Here is a 19,406-nt window from a genome sequence, read left to right as displayed (position 1 = left end):
ATAAAGAAGCCAGGCCTCCCATCAAGTCTGTGAAGCTCCAAGGTCCACACAGGTCTGTCCTGTGAAAAAGAAACCACGGCTCTGGACAGAACCTTCCTTCCAGAACTTGTTAGTGAGCCTGTCATACGTCCAAGAACATTTCAGCAAGGTTTTGAAATCCACCCTTTGACAAACCGAACTGGGATGTACTGAAAAAATACATTACTTTTTCAAAACACAGAACACAAAATTCACTTTCATTCTTTCACACTGAACTTTTGGGGAGGGACAAAGGAAGAAAAGGAAGAAAACTGATTCATTTAAGAATGTAAATTATTTAATATTTTTTTATTCCGTGACCTACCATTGAGACAATCTGTAACAAAAGAACAGCGTGTATTAGATTAGCACACAGTATATCAGACTAATATCCAGGAAACAGCAACTGTCCCTTTGGCCGTCTCTGCTTTCTCAGCAGATCTCCTAAATTCATCCAATCCATCCAGAGAGAATGGTGCCTAGAGCCCACAAAGACACAGTATACCATCCATGACTTCTGACTGATATTTAAATTGCACAAAGATAAAGCTTTAAATGTGGTAATTTTTAAATTTAGACTTATCTTGAAAAGTCTAAGAGTAAAAACTACAAAAGGGAGTTCCCAGCAAGCTAGCGTTTCGAGAACTCTTAGAAAGCAGGGTTCGTATCTCCGTATTTGAGAACAGGGGACACATACACACGAAAATGCATTTTATGGCATTCTACATCATTCATTTAAGTACATTTTTGGCATTTAAACAAATATCAAATTAAGCTTTAAGCCAGTAACATAATTTTTATTTTTTAAATATAAAAAGGTAGGCAAACACAAAGTAAATACAGAAAACCCTCATTTATATAATGATGAAGGTTTAGAAATGGCAACAAGGCGGCTTCTACCCCACACTAAATTTAAATGAAACTCCTTTCCCAAGTTAGTAACAACCTAAAAGCTTTTTAACCTAACAAGGAAAAAAATATTATCATAACCAACAATTTCAGTTAACTGGGAAAGGGTAGGCAGAGATTATTAATCAGAACCTCTTGCACACACATGGAAAATGCTTGCAGCCACTCCCAAATAGAACCCGACATTATACATAAGTCAGAATGAAGATAAACGTGCCTAGTTACGAACTGTGAAATTTTGTTTAAAAAGTAACAGTAATAAAAATAAACTGTTGGATTATCACTGGAATAATGTAACACATAAGGCTGGAAAACACTGAAATACAGTTAAGACTCAAAACAAAAGTTACATACACATACACACACACACACACACACACACACACACACACACACACGAAGAAAAAATAACAATAAAGTTTACCAGAGAAATTCAAGGTTAGACAGGAAAAGGCAGGACTCTCAGCAAGATGGCCTTTCAGACCACAACACAGCCACATCCTGCCCACCCTCATTGACATAACCCTGGACGAGAGACTGAACCCAAGTGTGACTCCTGTTTCTGGACGCCTGAACTCATCCCATCCACCTTTAGCCACACTGCCTCCATCTCCTTCTCTCTGGGGCGTGTTCTGTCTGTTCTCAGTGTATCCAACCTCCTAGAATTAGTAACTGAGGGCACACCACACTAGTTAACCACAGTTAACTACCAAGAGTGTAGACCTCAAGCTCTCAGTCACAATTCTGCATGTCATATCAGTATTTGGCACCAGCTGGATAAATAAAAGCTATCATCAGAATCTGTGAGCTGAGACAGACATAGTTAAGTCATGACCAGTGCTTGCCATCTACAACTTGATTTCAAACTTAAAAGGCAGGAATACAGAGCCAGCCACACCAAAGTATTTCAGGGTTGGAAGAGAAACACTAGCAATAGACAGACAAAACCAGGCTGAGCGGGCTGAACTAGCTGTATCTGTCTGGTAATTAGCAAAACATGGGCACGTCCCACACTTAAACTAGTTTAATTACAGGCAGATGTCTTTCTACTGTACTAGGATTTTTCTATATTCATTCTTCTAATCCTTAAAGGTTAAAATCATTTATTCTATAAAGAAATACAGCAAACATGGCCACAGTCGAAATATGTCACTTGTGTCATATGGAAATGATAATGGGTGTCACTTAAAAAACCCCTGCACTGCTCATCATTGTGGCAATTAATTCCCTGGTGCAGGGACCACCCTCACCAAAAGCCTGGCACTCACTGCCCAGGTTGAACTCTAGCACTGCACAGAGAGAAGCAGTAACAGCCAAGTCCATAGAACTCTCTATTTATTTGTGAATGAGCATTCTCTTAATGCTCCAAATGAAAAATGGTGCAATAAAGCAACTTTTAGTATAAAGAGACAAGAAGCTGTAAAGCCAGTGGCCACTTGGAGCTGCAGATAGGGAAAAGAAAGCAGTCTGCATGAGTGAAGCATGGACTGGGGAGAAGAGAGAGGCACAGGAGGCAGATCTCAGACGGACAGTGACACAAAGCTGTTGTACTGCTGGATGTTTCGCTTGAGGATATCTGAGCATGGGCCAAGGACACGTTCAAACCGAGGTCGGTCCAACTTAACACACTTCAAAGGGCCACGGGCAACCACAGTGGCAGCCCGAGGACGATTCATCAGCAGGGCAATTTCACCTAGAAAAGAGAAGCGAGGCGGCTAAGAAAAGACTAATATCTATGGAAACCGTTTCCTAAAAGGGTCTACTTGTGAAAAGGAGAACAAAGATTTTAACTTTAGTAGAGGCCACACAACATTTGTATATCAAAAATATTACAGCTAATAGATAATAATCCCTTATAGTCATGCCTACAACCCCAACACTCAAGAGGTGAAGGCAGGCAGGAAGGTGACCAGTAGCCTCATTGAGTAATTAATTCTGGACAGTCTAGGCGCCTGTGTATGTGTCTGTGTGTCTGTCTGTCTGTATCTATGTCTGTGTCCATTTATTAACTGAATAAAGTTAAATCTTACAGTATTTCTGTAAGGACCAAAAAATGGAATATAGGTTAAGAAATCTAACAGGTATTATGACTGTAACCCCAACACTCAGGAGCCTAAAGCAGAAGATCTGAAGAAGGCCAGCCTGCACCTTTACCATAAGGCTCTATTTCAAAGACAATAATAAAGGCAGGTCTTGAAGGTACACGATTTAACCCCATCAGTCTAGAAATATAGGCAGGTGGATCTCTGTGAGTTTGGGGCAGGCTGGTCCACAGAGGCCACATTGCCTCAAAAATAAAAAAATTCAGAAGACCAATTACGGAAAACTACACCGCCTCACAAAGAAAGGTGATGTGAAGAAAGGTAACGTACCAAAGTAATCAGAAGGCCCCAGCCGCCCCACTTCAACAAACTCTTCGTTTTCTGACCGACGCTGCAGCACAGCAGCTGTGCCCTGTAAAACATCAGCAAGAAGCTAAACACTCGCTTAAATCTCAGAGTGGGATTTAAAGATCCCCTAAAATCACAGCTACCTGGGGGGTTATTTCAATTTGTACCTGCTCTTCCAGTCAAAGGTGACTGAGAAGTCTAGTGACCACCCCCCACCCCACGTCCTGTGACTCCCATTTAACCAGCATCTGCTATCAAGAGTCTTGTCAAGCTCAAGCACTTAAAAAGGAGTTTAGACCCTGGTTAGTAAACTCCCCATAAAGGGCCATGCCCAAGCTCACTGCATCTTTCAAAAATACACTGTTTATAGACTATCGCACTCAGGGTTCATGTGTCTATGGCTGCATCTGCAGTGTGACAAGAGTTCAGACTCTGAAGCTGCTCCCTGGACCTGCTTGGCAAGCAGGATTATAGGTAGATGTTTCAAATAACAGTTAACTTTTAGAATTGTAAATCATTACCAAATAGCCTAGGCACTTATGTTTTAAACAATGGTTCAGAATCATCTTATTTGTTACGGCTGAGGGGCTTTTTAGTATGGCAAAGAGTAATTTCACCAATCACGTCTAGGGTTCTTCCAGAATTGACTCAAACTCTTTAAAATTGTAGCAGCCTACACACAAAGTTGTATTTTCAAGTAAAAGATAATTTTTTAAAAACTGTCAGGGAGCCCTAAAAACTAAAGCTACAAATCAGAACTGGCTGTTCCTCGCTAGGTGAACAACGCTGTAAGGAATCAAATGGCAAACTCTGTACCTCTAGAATAATGAAGAACTCATCCCCTGGTTCTCCTTGCACCACAATCTTCTGTCCGTCTTCAAACTGCACAGGCTCCAACGCATCAGCTACTGTCAGACGCTCCCACTTGTCCAGAGACTCTGAAAAAACAACAATCAAAACATTTTCTCTACATATAAAAATAAGTAAGTAAATAAAACTTAAGCAAAAACAAACTCTGCAGAGATGCAATCTTACAGCGTCCCCACTCTACACAAGAGACCCACTGCAGGTGAGGCAGGACAACAGCACCTGTCGCACACTGCTCAGCTAAGCAGGACTTCCTGTCGCTGCAGCCTTAACTCTGGTTAAGGGAACTTTCATTAACTATACTCAATGGCAAAGGTGAAGAAAATGTAATTCTGAAATAACCACCAAGCAAAGCAAACCTACAAGTAACCAAATATAACGTAATAGCTTCCCATGCACCTCCTTGCAACTGTTCAAAGAATTAATTCAGCCATTTAGCTACTCAGCTGAGTTTACCTTGTGAATAACAAGGAGCTAGAAAGTAACTTTTGTTCCCAAAGACCCAACTAATATTCTAAACACTAAAACAAAGGACAAATAAGGTGAGAAAGTCAAATCACAGTAACAGACAAGGGCAGATTGCCACCTGGGAGAAATAAGTACCCACATCCCACACAGGGTAGGTGTCAACATCTCCCAGTCTGTGTAAGGAAATCTACATGGTATGTTCAATTAACCTTAATTTCCACAAGTCTGGATCTTTTCAAGAGGCCAACAACCATATCTAACTTTTATCAGATAGCAGCCATCCAACCCATTCCTGGGAACAGGAGAGAAGCTGCAGCAGGAAGAACTCAATGTCCAGAGCACATAAAGCGCACTGTGAGCTTCCTGCTCCTGTACAGGGGACGAGGGGTACCTACGGCATCGCAAAGCTTTTCCCAAAGCTAATTATGGGATTTGTCATTAGTAGCAAATTGAACACACATTAAAATTACCATTAACTTTGCCAAACTCTAAACACTGTCAAAGTTCTGTATGATTATGACTATGGAAATACATGGCAGAGCTAATAAAGACATGTCATGTAAAAAGCTGTGCCAAATGCTTCCGTTTATCAATTCTCGATGTAATTTTCCAAAACTCACCTAAAATAGATACTTTACTCAGGAATTCTTCATACATCTTCCTCTTTCTCAGAGTACTTCCCTATAAACAGAAAAATGTTATGTCCAATGGAGATGAATTTATCACACAGAGCTACAGAATAATTTATTTTTACTTTCAGTTTTTCAAGACAGGGTATCTCGGTGTAGCCTTGGCTGTCCTGGACTCTCTTTGTAGACCAGGCTGGCCTCCAACTCACAGCGATACCCCTGCCTCTGCCTCCTGAGTGCTAGGATTAATACATTTTAAACAAACCAAAAGGTAAATACAAAGCTTGCGGCTGTTGTTTCTTGTGACCCCTTCTCTCTGTATGTCGCTCTATACAAAGCCTTCTGTAGGCTCTACCAAGTGGTAAGATGGCAAGCCATTCTCACGCGCAGCTAGTGCATGTATGAGCCTCAGACCTCCACACTGCAGCCAGAACCTCCCAGGCTGCATGCAGGGAACAGACTACTGTCACCAGAGAGAAGACAGTCCCACAGCCCTAAGCTTAACTAGGCTTGGATAGCCGTACCATCCTGAACACCCTAGATCTCATCTAAGACAAAGTTTACTGGGTATGCTTAGAAGAAACAGGAATGTTTTATGACCACCTTTGCTCACAAGGTAAACGACCTCAGCCCTACTCCATATACCTGCACAAATGCATATGTTCATGCGTGCATATCATACACAAACCATCTGCTCTCCATAGCCACAGGTCCCATAGTTACAGGTGGTTGTAAGCTGCCTGGTATATGAAAACAAACTTGGGTCCACTACAAGGGCAGGACACGCTCTTACTCGGTAAGCTATCTCTCTTCAGACCCAGACCGTATATATTTTCAAACAGCCATATGGACACCACAAAAACTTAAGAAAACAATTCAGGATGGCTAGCACAACCCACCACAACATCTAAAGCTCCTCTGTAAGATCATATTTTCTCAAGAAGTCTTACTGTGAGCAGAATGCTTCAGAGGCCTGATTGCTTTAATAATCCCTTCAAGAAGTGAGCATAAGTTTATTACTAATAACCGAGATTCAGTTTAGAGATGATTATTTCTGAATGGATTTAAGTGATGTCATGCACTTAATTAAAACCAGTCCAATGGGCAATCAACAATGGACAATTCGCCCACTGGCAGACAGATTGCTAAGGTGACCTGACAATTACCTACACACACAAGTTTCTCTGGTTATTCCTGGCCTAACTTTTGTTTACTATCACTATCTTAAGTGAAATAATATTAACCTAAACCTAACTATTTAAACTATTCAAACTTTAAAAGCAGGGAAGCCTCATTTTAACTTGGTGACACTATTCCCATCAGTCACATGGGTCAGAGTCTACACCCCACTCCAGCCCCACAGCCTCTCACCATGAGGATTCTTCGGTAGCTGTCTCGGTCAATGCCCCACAGTTTCACATTTGTCTTTGCTTTGACGGTGGCCGCTCTAGGTGTTCCATAAATCAAAGCCAGCTCTCCAAAGCTCCCTCCTTCCCCAACACTGGTTGCCCATTCATTATTCACATAGACCTAAAGTAAAAATAACATCAAAGTGTTTCTGTCTAGATATACAAATATATTATTTCTCAAACTTTTCCAAAAGAAAGATTTCTGAACCTGCTTTAAACAACAGAATATACGCTACATCTGCAGAAGAGAGCAGAGCAAAACCACTGACTTCTGACAAGTTACATAATCTGATAAAGCTGCCCATCAGGATGATGAGGGGAAGTGTTCAGACAAGCATTGGTATCATCTGACACGCACTTACAGAGTGCTTCGCTGGGCACTTATGTGGATTAGGTCACTGAAATTTGTAATAATCCTATGAGACTGATATGGTTTTTAATCTTCATTTTACTGATTAAAAAAGAAAACAGAATTTTTAAAAGCTGCACTATTTCAGTGGTGCCCTAAGCTCCCTTCCACCACAGGACACATGAACTTTCCACAGCAACCCCAGCAAATGTAGTCAACAGCATGTACAGATAGGCAGCTACCTTTAAAAAGTTTGTGTCATAAAAATATCCAGCAAGTGTTGGATGGAACTGACTTATCAAGGCTATAATCATCTGCCCTTGCAAGCACTATGCTTAATGCTTAGAAACTAAAAGTTAAAAATCAAGATTATCAACCTATGTTTGCTATTATTAATTCTTACATCCATTTCTCCTTGATCAATCACATAGAAGTTATCCCCTTCATCACCTGAAAGAGCAAAATGTCAGTCATTAATGAAACAATCATAACTGTTTAATTAACATAAAATAGTAAACTTGCAGGCGGATGCTAAGTGACTGAAATAGGGAAAAAAACTGACATGAAATTAATCACTTCTTTGGGTCATCTTATGGTATCTTTTAAAACTGTGCTTTAATAAAGCAACTTATGGGACCCATGAGATAGCTAAGGGTGCAAAGCACCTGATGTCAAGACAGACAAGCCAAGTTTGATTGCTAAGACCCACATGGAGAAAAGAGAAGCCAATTCCCACAAGACGTCTTCTGAGTTCTACACACCAGTGCTCCAGGGCACAACATGCACGTGCATGTGTGCTCACACATATACACAAAATAAATCAATAAAATGTAATTTTAAAAATGTTAAGCAATGGGGCTGGGGAGATGGCTCAGAGGGTAAGAGCACTGGCTGTTTTTCCAGAGGTCCTGGGTTCAATTCCCAGCAACCACATGGTAGCTCACAACCATCTATAATGTGATCTAATGCCCTCTTCTGGGATCCAGGTGTACATGCAGGCAGAGCACTGTATATATAATAAATAAATAAATCTTTTAAAAAAATGTTAAGTGAGCTGGGCGTGGTAACACACACCTTTAATCCTAGCACTCAGGAGGCAGAGACAAGCAGATCACTGTGAGTTCAAGGCCAGCCTGGTCTACAAAGTGAGTCTAGGAGAACCAAAGCTACACAGAGAAACCCTGTCTCAAAAAAAAAAAAAAAAAGTTAGGTGACTCACGCATACAAAATTAATTGTTATAGAATGTACAAACAACTCAACAGTTAATAACAAGAGGCTAGGCTGCCACAAAATGGGGAAATACTTGGCTTATAAAAATCTATAAAAATGTTAAGAATAAGAAAAAAAGAAAATATCCAGTAAGATTCTTGTTAGTCTACATGGGCAAAAGTGGTTAAGATTCTGTAGGAGGCACACAATCATACAGCGAATGGGCTATATGATACAGAATGTGGGTGGTTTTGCAAATGTGGTTATTAATTCAAAAAAAAGGACATGCAAATTACTGTTCTAAAATCTCACACATTATCCAATGGTAACATAGACATTCCTTTTAACAGTGACTGTAAAAGTTGTCAGAAATACTAATCCCAAAGAGAAAGTTCCTTTTAACGTAGAGAATTATTTAGTGAAGAATCAGGACCCAATACCAACACTAAGGCCAGAGCGGTAAAGAAGCTCCAGTAAAACGAAAACAAAAGCAGCCCCACCACACCTCCCTTCCTATAATACAATGCATGCCAGCAGCCCTTACCTTGCTGAATAACTGTCTCTCCAGCAATAAAAGAGACTGGAAACATGGCATCAAAAATGTCACTGCAGGACAGAAGAAGCCTGGAGTTAGATGTCACAGGTCTCTTCTACAGATTTCAAACCTTAGCATTAAAGCTCTCAGGTTCTCAGTCCAATCACATGGTGAACAACTAAGAGCCTAGAACCTGCAACAGTGACACAAGTTTGGCCCAGCCACCCCACTAGGAACAATATACACAGCACCCGCACCTACCTTCTCTCATTATCATCAAGGTGTGAAAATAACACGTTCTTTTCTATAGCTTTAGCTAAAGCAGCCATTGTCTTATAATCTTTTGGTATAACCTAGAAAGATAGTAAAGGTCAAGTGACAAGCTAGAAACCAAAGTTTGCAACTTGCATTTCGATTAAATGGCATGCCAAATAATGGTATTTAAACAAGGGTGTTTTGAGTTAAATATTCTCCCTACAACATACCTGTATGAGTCACAAAGTACTCAACAAATACTAATTTATTCCCTTGTCTGGAGCCAGGCTTATACTTAACAATCTGTACTTGATTCCAAGTTAACACACTAAACCAAAATACCTACACCAAAATCATTATTCTGAGGCAAACTAAGTATTTTTAAGCAACTAGACACATTGTAACTGTGATCCTACAGTTTCACAAGCACCAAGTGCCTGGAGCCTTTCCTCCTAAAGGTTAAAGCCTAACTAACTAAGATGGTTGGCAGGTTCTGAGGAAGAGCTCCCCAGGATGAAGGCAACTTGCAAGATAAAAGGTTGAAGCCAGAACATGAATTATAAGGTATCAAGAGACTAACAGCATAAGCTGAGAGAAAGGGAATGCTGCCTGCTTCTGCTGCAGTGCCCACGTGCAGCTGCCCACTGGTTCATAAGCATTACTTTCTCCCCTGGGGAGGAGCTATTACAGAAGTTTGCTCTCAAGTGCTGACAACTGCACCTCTGTCTTTCGTCATAGGGTGTGTGCTTATCAAAAGAACACAGTGGACTACAAAAGCCTCAGGAACAGACCCACCACTGAGACATCAAACCTACCTTTCTAACATAGGAAGCAGCATCTTCCTCCGTGTAAACCTCGGCACTGATAGCACCACGTCGCCGACGGCCCTTCACCACTGGGTTGGGGGGAGGAGGGGAGATCTCATCCTCCCTTGAGTCAGTTCGAGTGCCAGTTTTCTGTAGATTCTGAATCTGTTTCGCCTCCTCCTGAAAGAAAGTAGATTTCTGATTATAAAAGCTGGTATACTCTCAAATTCCAGTGATAACCCAGCTCACTTCAAACCTCTGCCAGTATCAATGTGAGGAGAACAAGTGAGTTCCAAATTGGGAGGGAAAGAGTAAATGGGGCAACAGGGTAAAATTTGAGAAAAATCACGCTAGCACAGTTACATTTTATTGGGGCAATGCCAATAATTCTTGAGCCAAATCACATGAAAACTGAATCAATGACTTCATCTACTTGGCCTCTCACTAAAAAAATGTTCTTAGGCCTGAAGAGCAGCATAAGAATGTTATCTTCTATTTCTTCATTCATTTCAACCGTTCCTTGACTCTTCTCAAACACCTTTCAAATTCAAATTAACTTAGCAGTAAGGAAATTACTTACAATAAAAGTGATTTTTAAAATGTAAAATACTCAGCTGGGCACAGTGGCACACCCCTATAACCCAGCACTTAGGGAAACATAGGCAGTGGATCTCTGTGAGTTCCAGGCCAGCCAGGTCTACAAAGTGAGTCCAGGACAGCCAAGGCTACACAGAGAAACCTTGTCTCGGGGGTGGGGGGGGGTGGTAAAATACTCCTTTCTTGTCCTCTACATATAGCTCTAGCCCTGCTTCTAGCAAACAGACCAATTCAAGGACACTATGTATCTCAAGAAAAGGCAAGCACTGTGACTACCAAGAGGTTAATAGAGTTCCTTTCTACTAGTGCAAATTATGATATAGTTCTATGTCTTCCAAGGGAAGAGTTATCAACTCAGGAAAAATGCAAAAAACAAAACTAATTGTATTATCCATGTATGTATAAGCGCATTTACTTCTTGACTCACTATTATGGTAATTCTGCTTCTAGAAATGTAAAACGTGTTCATGTGTGAAATGACACCTACACAGAAACATTTCTGATTATTTTGGGGGAAAAAAGAAAAACAATGGAGACAACCAAAGTGAAGATCATTGAGAACAGTTATACTGTATTTATACTGTTACCACCCCATTAGAGAATACAAGCAAATGACTGCGCCAGAGAGTTAGCTCAGTCAGTGCCGTGCTTGAACAATCATAAGGGGAGTTCCTCTTGAAAGAGAGACATGGCAAAAACTCGTAATCCTAACTCTGGGAGGAAACGGTCCCAGCTCACTGGCTGGCCAGCTTTTAAGAACAGGCCAAGGAGAGACCCATCTAAAAAACACAAGATGGATAGCTATTAAGGAATGGACCCCAAGGTTGTCTTCAGCCCTCTACACAGTTACCTATATGAACACATACACACAGGTACACACACGCACACGCACACACACACACACACAGAGACCACTCTTTCAGAAATGAATATATCTATAAAAACACATAGATAGCATCCAAAACACTGGCTACATGCAAAAACAGTGATAGGGTTGGAAGACCTTTCACTGTTAAACCCTTCTATACTTGCACAATTTCAGTCTGTGACTCATTTAAAACTTTATTTTAGAAATTTCACTCATTTCATTCAGGTAGTCCTAGTAACTGGTAAGACCTTCCTATCCCATATCAACACAGAACTACAAACCCCAAGTCGCCCAAAGTTCAAAGTATAAAAACATTAAAACAAAAACAAACAAACAAACAAACAAAACTACTCCTCAAACTAGTCATTGTCATTTCAGAAATTTTTCATTAAAAAATTCACAAATGAGGGCTGAGGAGATGCTCACTTGGTCAAGAGCTGCCATGTGAGCATGAGGGCCTAAGTTCAGATCCCAGCACCTACCTAACAGCTTAGGGTGGATACACACATCTGTAAACCTTAGCACTGGGCAGGCAGACCCCTTTAGCATTCAGACCAGCTAGTCTAGCCATCTAGCCATCTAGCCAATCAGTGAACTCCAAGATCAGTGAGAGACCCTGCTTCAAAAGATAAAGAGAGCATCTGACATCAATCTCTGGCCTCTACTTACTCAAACATGCATGCATGCGTGCACAACACACATACACACACACACACACAAACACTTCTCATTTGGGACTTATTCTAGTTAACCAAATTTTACAGATAATGCTGAAATAACAAAAGCACTCTGCTATTAACGGTCTTTGGACTCCAGAGAGCCTATAACACTGTTATAATCCTACCTTGATGACTCAGAGACATCACTGAGATCATCAATTTCTAGTTTGTACAAAGGCACATTTTTATATCCTTTCTCTGGTACTGTCAGTCACCAGCTGTGAGTCTCCCTCTTAGCCCTATTTACTGGTTAGTAAGTTTCCTGACTCAGCTGGACAGTGGTAGCACATGCCTTTAATCCCAGCACTCAGCAGGCAGAGGCAGGTGGATCACTGTGAGTTCAAGGCCGGCCTGGTCTACAAATCGAGTCCAGGACAGCCATGGCTACACAGAGAAACTCTGTCTCGAAAAACAAACAAACAAAAGGTTCCTGACTCTTTCTGCATATGCTCTGCACTAGGCTGAGCTTAAAACTCTTAATTCTTAGGTTCAAATTCTGCTCCTATCACTCTTTTTTTTTTTTTTGGTTTTTGTAGACAGGGTCTCCCTGTGTTAGCCTTGGCTGTCCTGGACTCACTTTGTAGACCAGGCTGGAATCGAACTCACAGCGATCCGCCGCCTCTGCCTCCCGAGTGCTGGGATTAAAGGCATGCGCCACTATCACTCTCTTAATAGGTGTTCCTAAATATGTTTCCTCCCTGACCCTGTCAGCTTTCTCTGTAGACAAGTTTGCCACCTCAAGGACTTAAGGCTTGACACGACTTGCTTCGGCCATAGAATATAAGTGGACACGTCACACCATGAATACTACTATAGTCTGCCTCTGGTGGCCTTGGATTTCTGTTCTTTCTCTGACTTGACATCATCAAGCCCTAAATAACAGCTTTTCTTTCCACTCAGACCCAGAACAAGATAGGCACACTGTTGGGAGACTGTGTATTCATTCATATGCTGTTTTCTGCCTCCAGAGATCTGGTTGGCCTTGTCACTTCTGTGAAGTATCTCCTGTCTCAATATTGTATAAAAATTGTTCTCCATCTCCTCTGATTAGTTAATAAAGAGCTGAACAGCTTATATCTAGGCAGGAGAGTTAGGGCAGGACTTCGGATCCCAGGAGGGGGCTTCAGGTCGAGGAGAGTCAAAGGAGAAGGCTGCCATGAGGGAGTGGCCATTAGGACACAGATGGAACAGCAGACAAGAGTAAGATGGTAGGTGATGGAGCACATGGCTGGGAAGTAGGCCAGACCAGCATAGTCAGGTTAGAATAGATGGACATCTGCCCAGCTATAGTGCTTGACGCTTAATAAATATAACAGGTCTCCGTGTCTTATTTGGGATAGAATGGCACATAACTCCCTAATTTTACATTTGGCATCCAACGTGAGGCTCAAACCTAAAACCTTGAGACTAAAAGTTTCATGTTCTACCGACTAAATCACTAAAATTCTAGGGTTACATGTAGTTGTTGCAACACCTAACTCCTAGGATCACAGCTATGATTTAACTTCCCTTAGATTGAACTGCTGCATCAGCAAAATGGCATTAATACCCTACTAATGGGAAAGAGAAAAGACTCTGTGTGTGTGTGTGTATGTGTGTGTACGTACATGCATGCATGCACACACACTCATAGTCCTTCACACAGTATTTGGCACACGGGAGATATCAAAAGCAGTAGATACAACTCCTCTTATCTACCAGACAGGCAAGGTAGTAAATACAGGCATACGGGAACTCAAGTTCTGAGCACACTGGTCTCAACTAAACTGCAGCTGTCTCCACTGACCAACTCTTGACTAGTGTTTCTTTGTGCTTCCTCTGAAACCACTGAAGGTCCAGAAACATAACCCCTGGACAACAGGGGTGGAGATGGTAAAAATTTGAGTTTACTTTCAGATCTAAAAATTAACACATGATATATGAAATAAATGCTTTGTTAAAAGGGCAAAAATCTAGTTAACTGAAAATCTAAATGGTTTACACACACACACACACACACACGGGGGGGGGAGAGAACACACACACACACACACACACACACACACACACACACACTGGCTGGCTGGCTGGCAAGCAAACAACCTCAATGTACAAGAAAGGTGTCTTCTCCTGGGGGAGAGGGGTGACGGTCATGCACATTAATTCTCAAGTCCCACCTGCAGAGAAACTACAGTAACAATTATCTGTTGCTTTCTACCTTGGTTAGTCATTAAACACTCCTACAGTTAAACACAGGCTTTGAATTAGTGTCCTGCACTCAACACTCCCTATAAAAAGATAGGCACTTAAGTGTCTCACCGACTTAATCCTCTCATTTGATGTCTACCAATGTCTGAACAAGAGGGATCACCTTACCATGACCCATTTCAGAACCAGATCTCCAGGAACGCACTTCATTTCGAAACAGAGCACACTCCTGGCCGGTATGGCCATTATTTAGTAACTGCTTAAGTAAGAGGAAGCAGCATTTCTACTAACAAATCCAAGGTGGCAAGGCTGTGTTCAGGGGGACTGTTTAGCAGTTGTGTTCTCTTCAAATTAATGTAATCATTCTAATCAACAGCATTTTAAAGATTTCCAAGGAAATGGTGTGAAACACCTGCTTACTGAGCTACTTTAAAATCTACGTATTTCTTTTACATAAAAACTTGGACAGTAGGAAACTGCCCAAACCAATGTGAAATTTGCAGATATTTCTACTGTACAATTCAGTACTAAACGTGAGTCAGAGAAATGAGCCCCAGCACTCTGAACCTCTGCAAAACTTGAACATTCATAGCAAAGTGGTACATTCACTCCCAATGATCTACAGATGCAAATCAGATCAACTACTTAAAACACTGGGTGATCAAACTTGCATCCATCATTTCTGGAGCAAAGTGCATTGAAACATCATCCTTCATGTAAAACTGTAATTCTGCTTAGAAATGCACATCCTGGAGGCTGGAAAGAAGGCTCTGTAGTTAGGAGCACTTGCTTCTTTTTGCAGAGGACTCAGGTTCAGTTCCCAGAACCCACATGGTGACTCATAGCCATCCACAACTCTAGCTCAATGGAACCCAATTCCCTCTTCTGACCTCTGTGGGCACTAGGCAAGCATGTGGTACACATACATCCACGAAGGCAAAACACTCATACGCATAAAAATAAGTAAGCCTTAAAAAAAAAAAAAAAAAGGAAATATACATCCTGTGTACCTGTGGGTCACACTGACCCACACAAAATACAGATGCAACAATAAAAATCAATTGCATATTTTATGGGAAACAAATCCTAACCAAAATTATAAACACAGTAAAAATACGACAATCATCAATCTATCTTCTTTTTATACAGTTAATTCATCCATCTAACAGTAAAACAAGAGTTGAGGACGTACTGTGCTTATACCACCCCAAGCTAGGTGCAGATGTATTTCTGTAGTTTTAAAATGGGGGTAAAGTAAAAGCTCACCTGCTTTCTTGAAGAAAAGCACTAACTGCTTTTAATTGTTTCTCAATTCATACAATTGTCACACTACTTTTGACTGATTCTACTTGTTTTAAATATTTTAAATATTACTTAAAATAGCTAAAATCAACTGTTCGGAAATGCTATCTGCTTTCTGGTAAGTTCTGATTAGATTTTTTTTTTTTTTTTAAATCCTTTACTGGATGATAATCTAAATTTCTGCTAGACTTCTTAGTTGGTCAGAATTCCTCTTCTCCCAAAAGGCACAAATGAGCAACATTCAGAAGCACTAAGCCTGGCAACTGCCATGGCCATCGCATGTCCCCCCATTTGTTTACCTTCTCCAGCCTCTCAAAGTATTCCCGCAGGAACGCCATGGGTCTCTCGGGTCGGGCCGTGCACAGCTGCACGATGGAGTCCTTCAGCAGGGCCTGGATGTTGTGCTTCTGCACGTACATCTCGCATTCCCGGAGACTCCGCTCTTCCTCGCTGGCGGTACTGCCAGACGCCATGGTTCTCTGGGAGAAGGAACAGAGGCATGCTGGGTAAGCTATAAAGCACAAAAGCAAACTAGACAACAGAATCATGTAATTCTTATCCTTTCTCAACAGAGTCTGTTTAAAGAGGCGGTGGGGGATGGGATATAAAATACACACAGGATTTGAATTCACCAAATAAGCATTTCATTTAGATCCAACTGTTCTGTCTTAGCTCAGTAGGCACACTCAGAGAAACCACTTAGCTCCTGGGAGGAAGTGTGAGCCAACATGCCTGCTGAGCAAGCATGCCAAGGATGAGGACTCAGGCCCTTAAGGGAAATTTCATTTGGTCCTCTTGCAAAAGCCATCAGGATGATGACGTGGGAAGTGTGTAAATGGTAAACAGGACAGAGAATTACAAAGGCACACAGGTTGGCTCTAAGTGAAAGCACAGAACACAACGAAGAACACCTGCCATTCCCCTGTGTGCACCTCTCATCCCATGAGCAAAAGCTAATGCCACATAGCAAACCGCCAGGGCAAAGGAGCTGATTAGTCAAATATTAGTGGAATCGAATCTTCTGAAACACAAAAGGAGTTTGAGGTGCCTTTTCTCAGCAACTGTTCATTCCACTCTCTTTTACTCAACTCCAGGCCTAGATGTAGCAATACAATTATCAGTGTTAAGAGTCAAAAAGGCTGTAGTACAGGAAAATAATCTCTACCATGTCAACTAAGAATGTCTTCAACTGGTCAGGAATATGTTAAAGTGGACTGGTTTAAAGCTTCCAGGATGACTCAATAGATAAAACTGCACTCAGAGTCCATCAATGTGAAATAGAAACACAATAATGGGCAGCCAGCATGCCGCAGAGTTAGAAGCTTGGTACTGTGACAGTCAGTTTCCCTCCTAACTCCTCAGCACTTGAGATCAGAGGGTGCCTCCACTCTGCAAACCAGCTCAACACCAACCACACTCTTCAAACTACAGCGCAGGGACCCACGGAGGTAAAAGTGTGAGTTTAAAAGAAATGCCAGGATAAAGAGCCATTTTCACGGCTACACTGTTAGCATTTTGTCTTGACAACTTTCAAGATAAAGGTCAGTAACAAGGAGTCAACAAAGCAGCAAAGAGTGTGTGGCTCCAGGACAAGCACACAAGTCAGAAACCACAAAGAAACACATGCGAGACGTTAGTTCAGAATAAACACTAAAGGGAAGATTTTTACTGTAAGGTAACATTAGTTCTAGCCTCACTTCCTGGTCAGGCAACCCATATGAAACCAAAAATCCCCTTCTGTGGAATTTTCTCTATTTCAAGTACTAAAGGCCACCAGGAACACGCATAAAACACATCTCAAAGCATCCAGTCTTAGTTCAAGAATGTCAGTACATGTATTTAGCTGATCAGAGAAATCGGCCTCAGATCTGGTCTCTGGCTGGTAGAGAAGGCTCAACTGGGCCCACTAAATGGAACGACGCTGGTAAAGGCAGTACAAACACTCCCCCAAATTACTGCAGTTACCATGTGAAGCCCCCCAAATAATCTAATTTTGTGGCCTTAATTATTAATTTTTAATCGGGTATATCTTGATTCCACATTTGCATCTACCCAACGACTTAAGCTTCCCTCCAAAAACAAACACTTTTAAGACGTCACTGCGCTGTCTATTCATAAGAGGGCAGATTCTTGAGGCAATTCACTTCTGCTCAACTCTCGCTTTCAGAAGGATTACATTGGAGGACATGTTTAAAACGCTTTGAGAGCCTGTTGCTGACGCGGCCCACATCTCCTGAAAGCGACCAAGTAACAGGGCCCTGGGAGGGGTCATCGTCTATGCGGGCTCAAGAACCCTATCTATCTGGGCTCCCTCAAGTCACACTGGCTGTCCCCCCCCACACACACACACACACACCCGCACTGAGCTGGAGGGGTTAAGAGGCGCCGAGTATTTTCAAGAGGAGGGGCAGGAAAGTGCCCTTCGCTTCAGTTAGGCCACGGGTCGTGACCCCTGAGCGCAGAAGGTCGGCCCCTCATTCCCCAGCAGGCAGGAGGCTAAGACCTTGAGCAGGAGGCCTGGGAAGGCTGGGGTGGGCAGCGGGGTGGGCAGCGGGGTGGGCGGGGAAGGAAATCGGTAAAGGACGAGGAGAGAAAGGGGGACAAAAGGAAACGGAGCTAGACTGAAATCACCGAGTGGAGGGGTGGAGAGAGAGCCGAGCCCGCGAAGGGGAGGGGGGAACCAAGTGCAGAAACGATCAGGTGCGGATGAAGGCTACAGCCGAGTGTCAAGACCAGGCAGAAAAAGCCATGGCGGATTCCGGTTTAAAAAAAAAAAAAAAAATCGAGCTGTTGTCCTTCAGGAAGTGGGGGAGGGAGGACGGGCGCGGAGGCCGCGGCGCGCGGGGGCGGAGGCGGCCGGGGAGCCCAAGGAGGCCGAGGGCCGCGCAGGCCTGGAGACCAGGCGACAATTAAGGCCGGGGACGGGACGGCGGGGAGCACGCGCGGCCTTGGGCTTCGTGGCGAGTCGGTGCAGGGGCGGCCCCGGGGGGCTGCGAGGCCTGCGTGAGGCACCGCGGCCGCTTCGGAGGCGCAGGGGGTGCGGCCGTCCCCCCGCAGCGCGCTCCCCGGGGCGCCATCTTGGCTCGCTCCCGCGCCTTCAGGAACGCGCGGCGGGGGCGCCCGGGGCAGGCCACGGGCCCGCACTCACCAGCGGACGGTCGGCGGCGGCGCGGGCGGGACTTGTGCGGAGCGAGGCTGCCGGGGTACCGGGCGTCCTCAGGGTTCGGCTTGCTGCCTCACTCCACTGTGCGATAGCGGCTCCGCGACGGCTCCACCGGAAACGAGCCGACCGCGGCCAATCAACGCTCGGCTGCTGACGTCAATGCGCCTCGCTCTGGCCAGAGCGGTTGCCTTGGCAACCTTAAAGGTGCAGACGCCCAGCTAGAGCAGTTCTCTTGCCGCGCACCTATCCATCTTATTTTGTCGCGAATGCCCAGCCCCTTCCTCGCTCCCACCTTTTCCTTCTGTTCCCGCTAGCCTGGTTTCTGTCTCTCTCTCTTTTTTTTTTTTTTTTCATTTGACCCATCCTTACCAAGTGTCGGGGGTCCTCTAGATTCTTCTGCTGTTCAGAGAACTCAGCCTCTCTCCTGCTCGGTTCCTCCCAGGGCTCTCAGGACTGCCTCCCTCCACGCCTCCGCCTTTTCTCCCTCCCTCCTTCAGTCCCTCCTCCGACAGACCCACGTGGGACGTTTCGGTGACAGGTGGGCAAATCCGCCCTTGGTCCTTTGGGGCTGGGGGGCGGGGCGGGGGGCACACAGAACGCTGGGCGGACGTGGAGATTCCTGCTGTTTTCCAGGCTCTGGAAGAGGAGGAGGCCCTGGCGGATCCGCCACAGCTGAGCACAAGCGGATGTGGGATGCTCTCGTGATGGACAAAGTGCTCATCCTG

At 43.4% G+C, this 19,406-nt stretch overlaps 1 protein-coding gene across 2 annotated transcripts; it reads right to left on the bottom strand.

The window, feature by feature from the left end:
* Positions 1 to 294: 294 nt before the first annotated feature.
* Positions 295 to 19,195, bottom strand: Prkar1a (protein kinase cAMP-dependent type I regulatory subunit alpha). 2 transcript variants are annotated; one of them, XM_051158959.1, is made up of 11 exons: positions 19,051 to 19,195; positions 15,818 to 15,997; positions 9,855 to 10,025; positions 9,046 to 9,137; positions 8,794 to 8,855; positions 7,443 to 7,489; positions 6,653 to 6,811; positions 5,273 to 5,333; positions 4,134 to 4,255; positions 3,300 to 3,381; positions 295 to 2,620 (listed from the first exon to the last, which is right to left on the bottom strand). In XM_051158959.1, exons 2-11 carry the CDS (start codon positions 15,989 to 15,991, stop codon positions 2,448 to 2,450), a joined length of 1,143 nt encoding a protein of 380 aa, XP_051014916.1. In that variant the 5' UTR covers positions 15,992 to 15,997; positions 19,051 to 19,195; the 3' UTR covers positions 295 to 2,447. The 2 variants fall into 2 exon arrangements, with proteins under 2 accessions (XP_051014916.1, XP_051014915.1); XM_051158958.1 differs by lacking the exon at positions 19,051 to 19,195 and adding an exon at positions 18,667 to 18,834.
* Between the last annotated feature and the right edge of the window lie 211 nt (positions 19,196 to 19,406).

This window comes from Acomys russatus, chromosome 16 (genome assembly GCF_903995435.1).
Source record: "Acomys russatus chromosome 16, mAcoRus1.1, whole genome shotgun sequence".
Taxonomy (NCBI): domain Eukaryota; kingdom Metazoa; phylum Chordata; class Mammalia; order Rodentia; family Muridae; genus Acomys; species Acomys russatus.
Note: the sequence above shows the minus strand (reverse complement) of the source record. Positions and strands in the feature narration are given on the sequence as shown.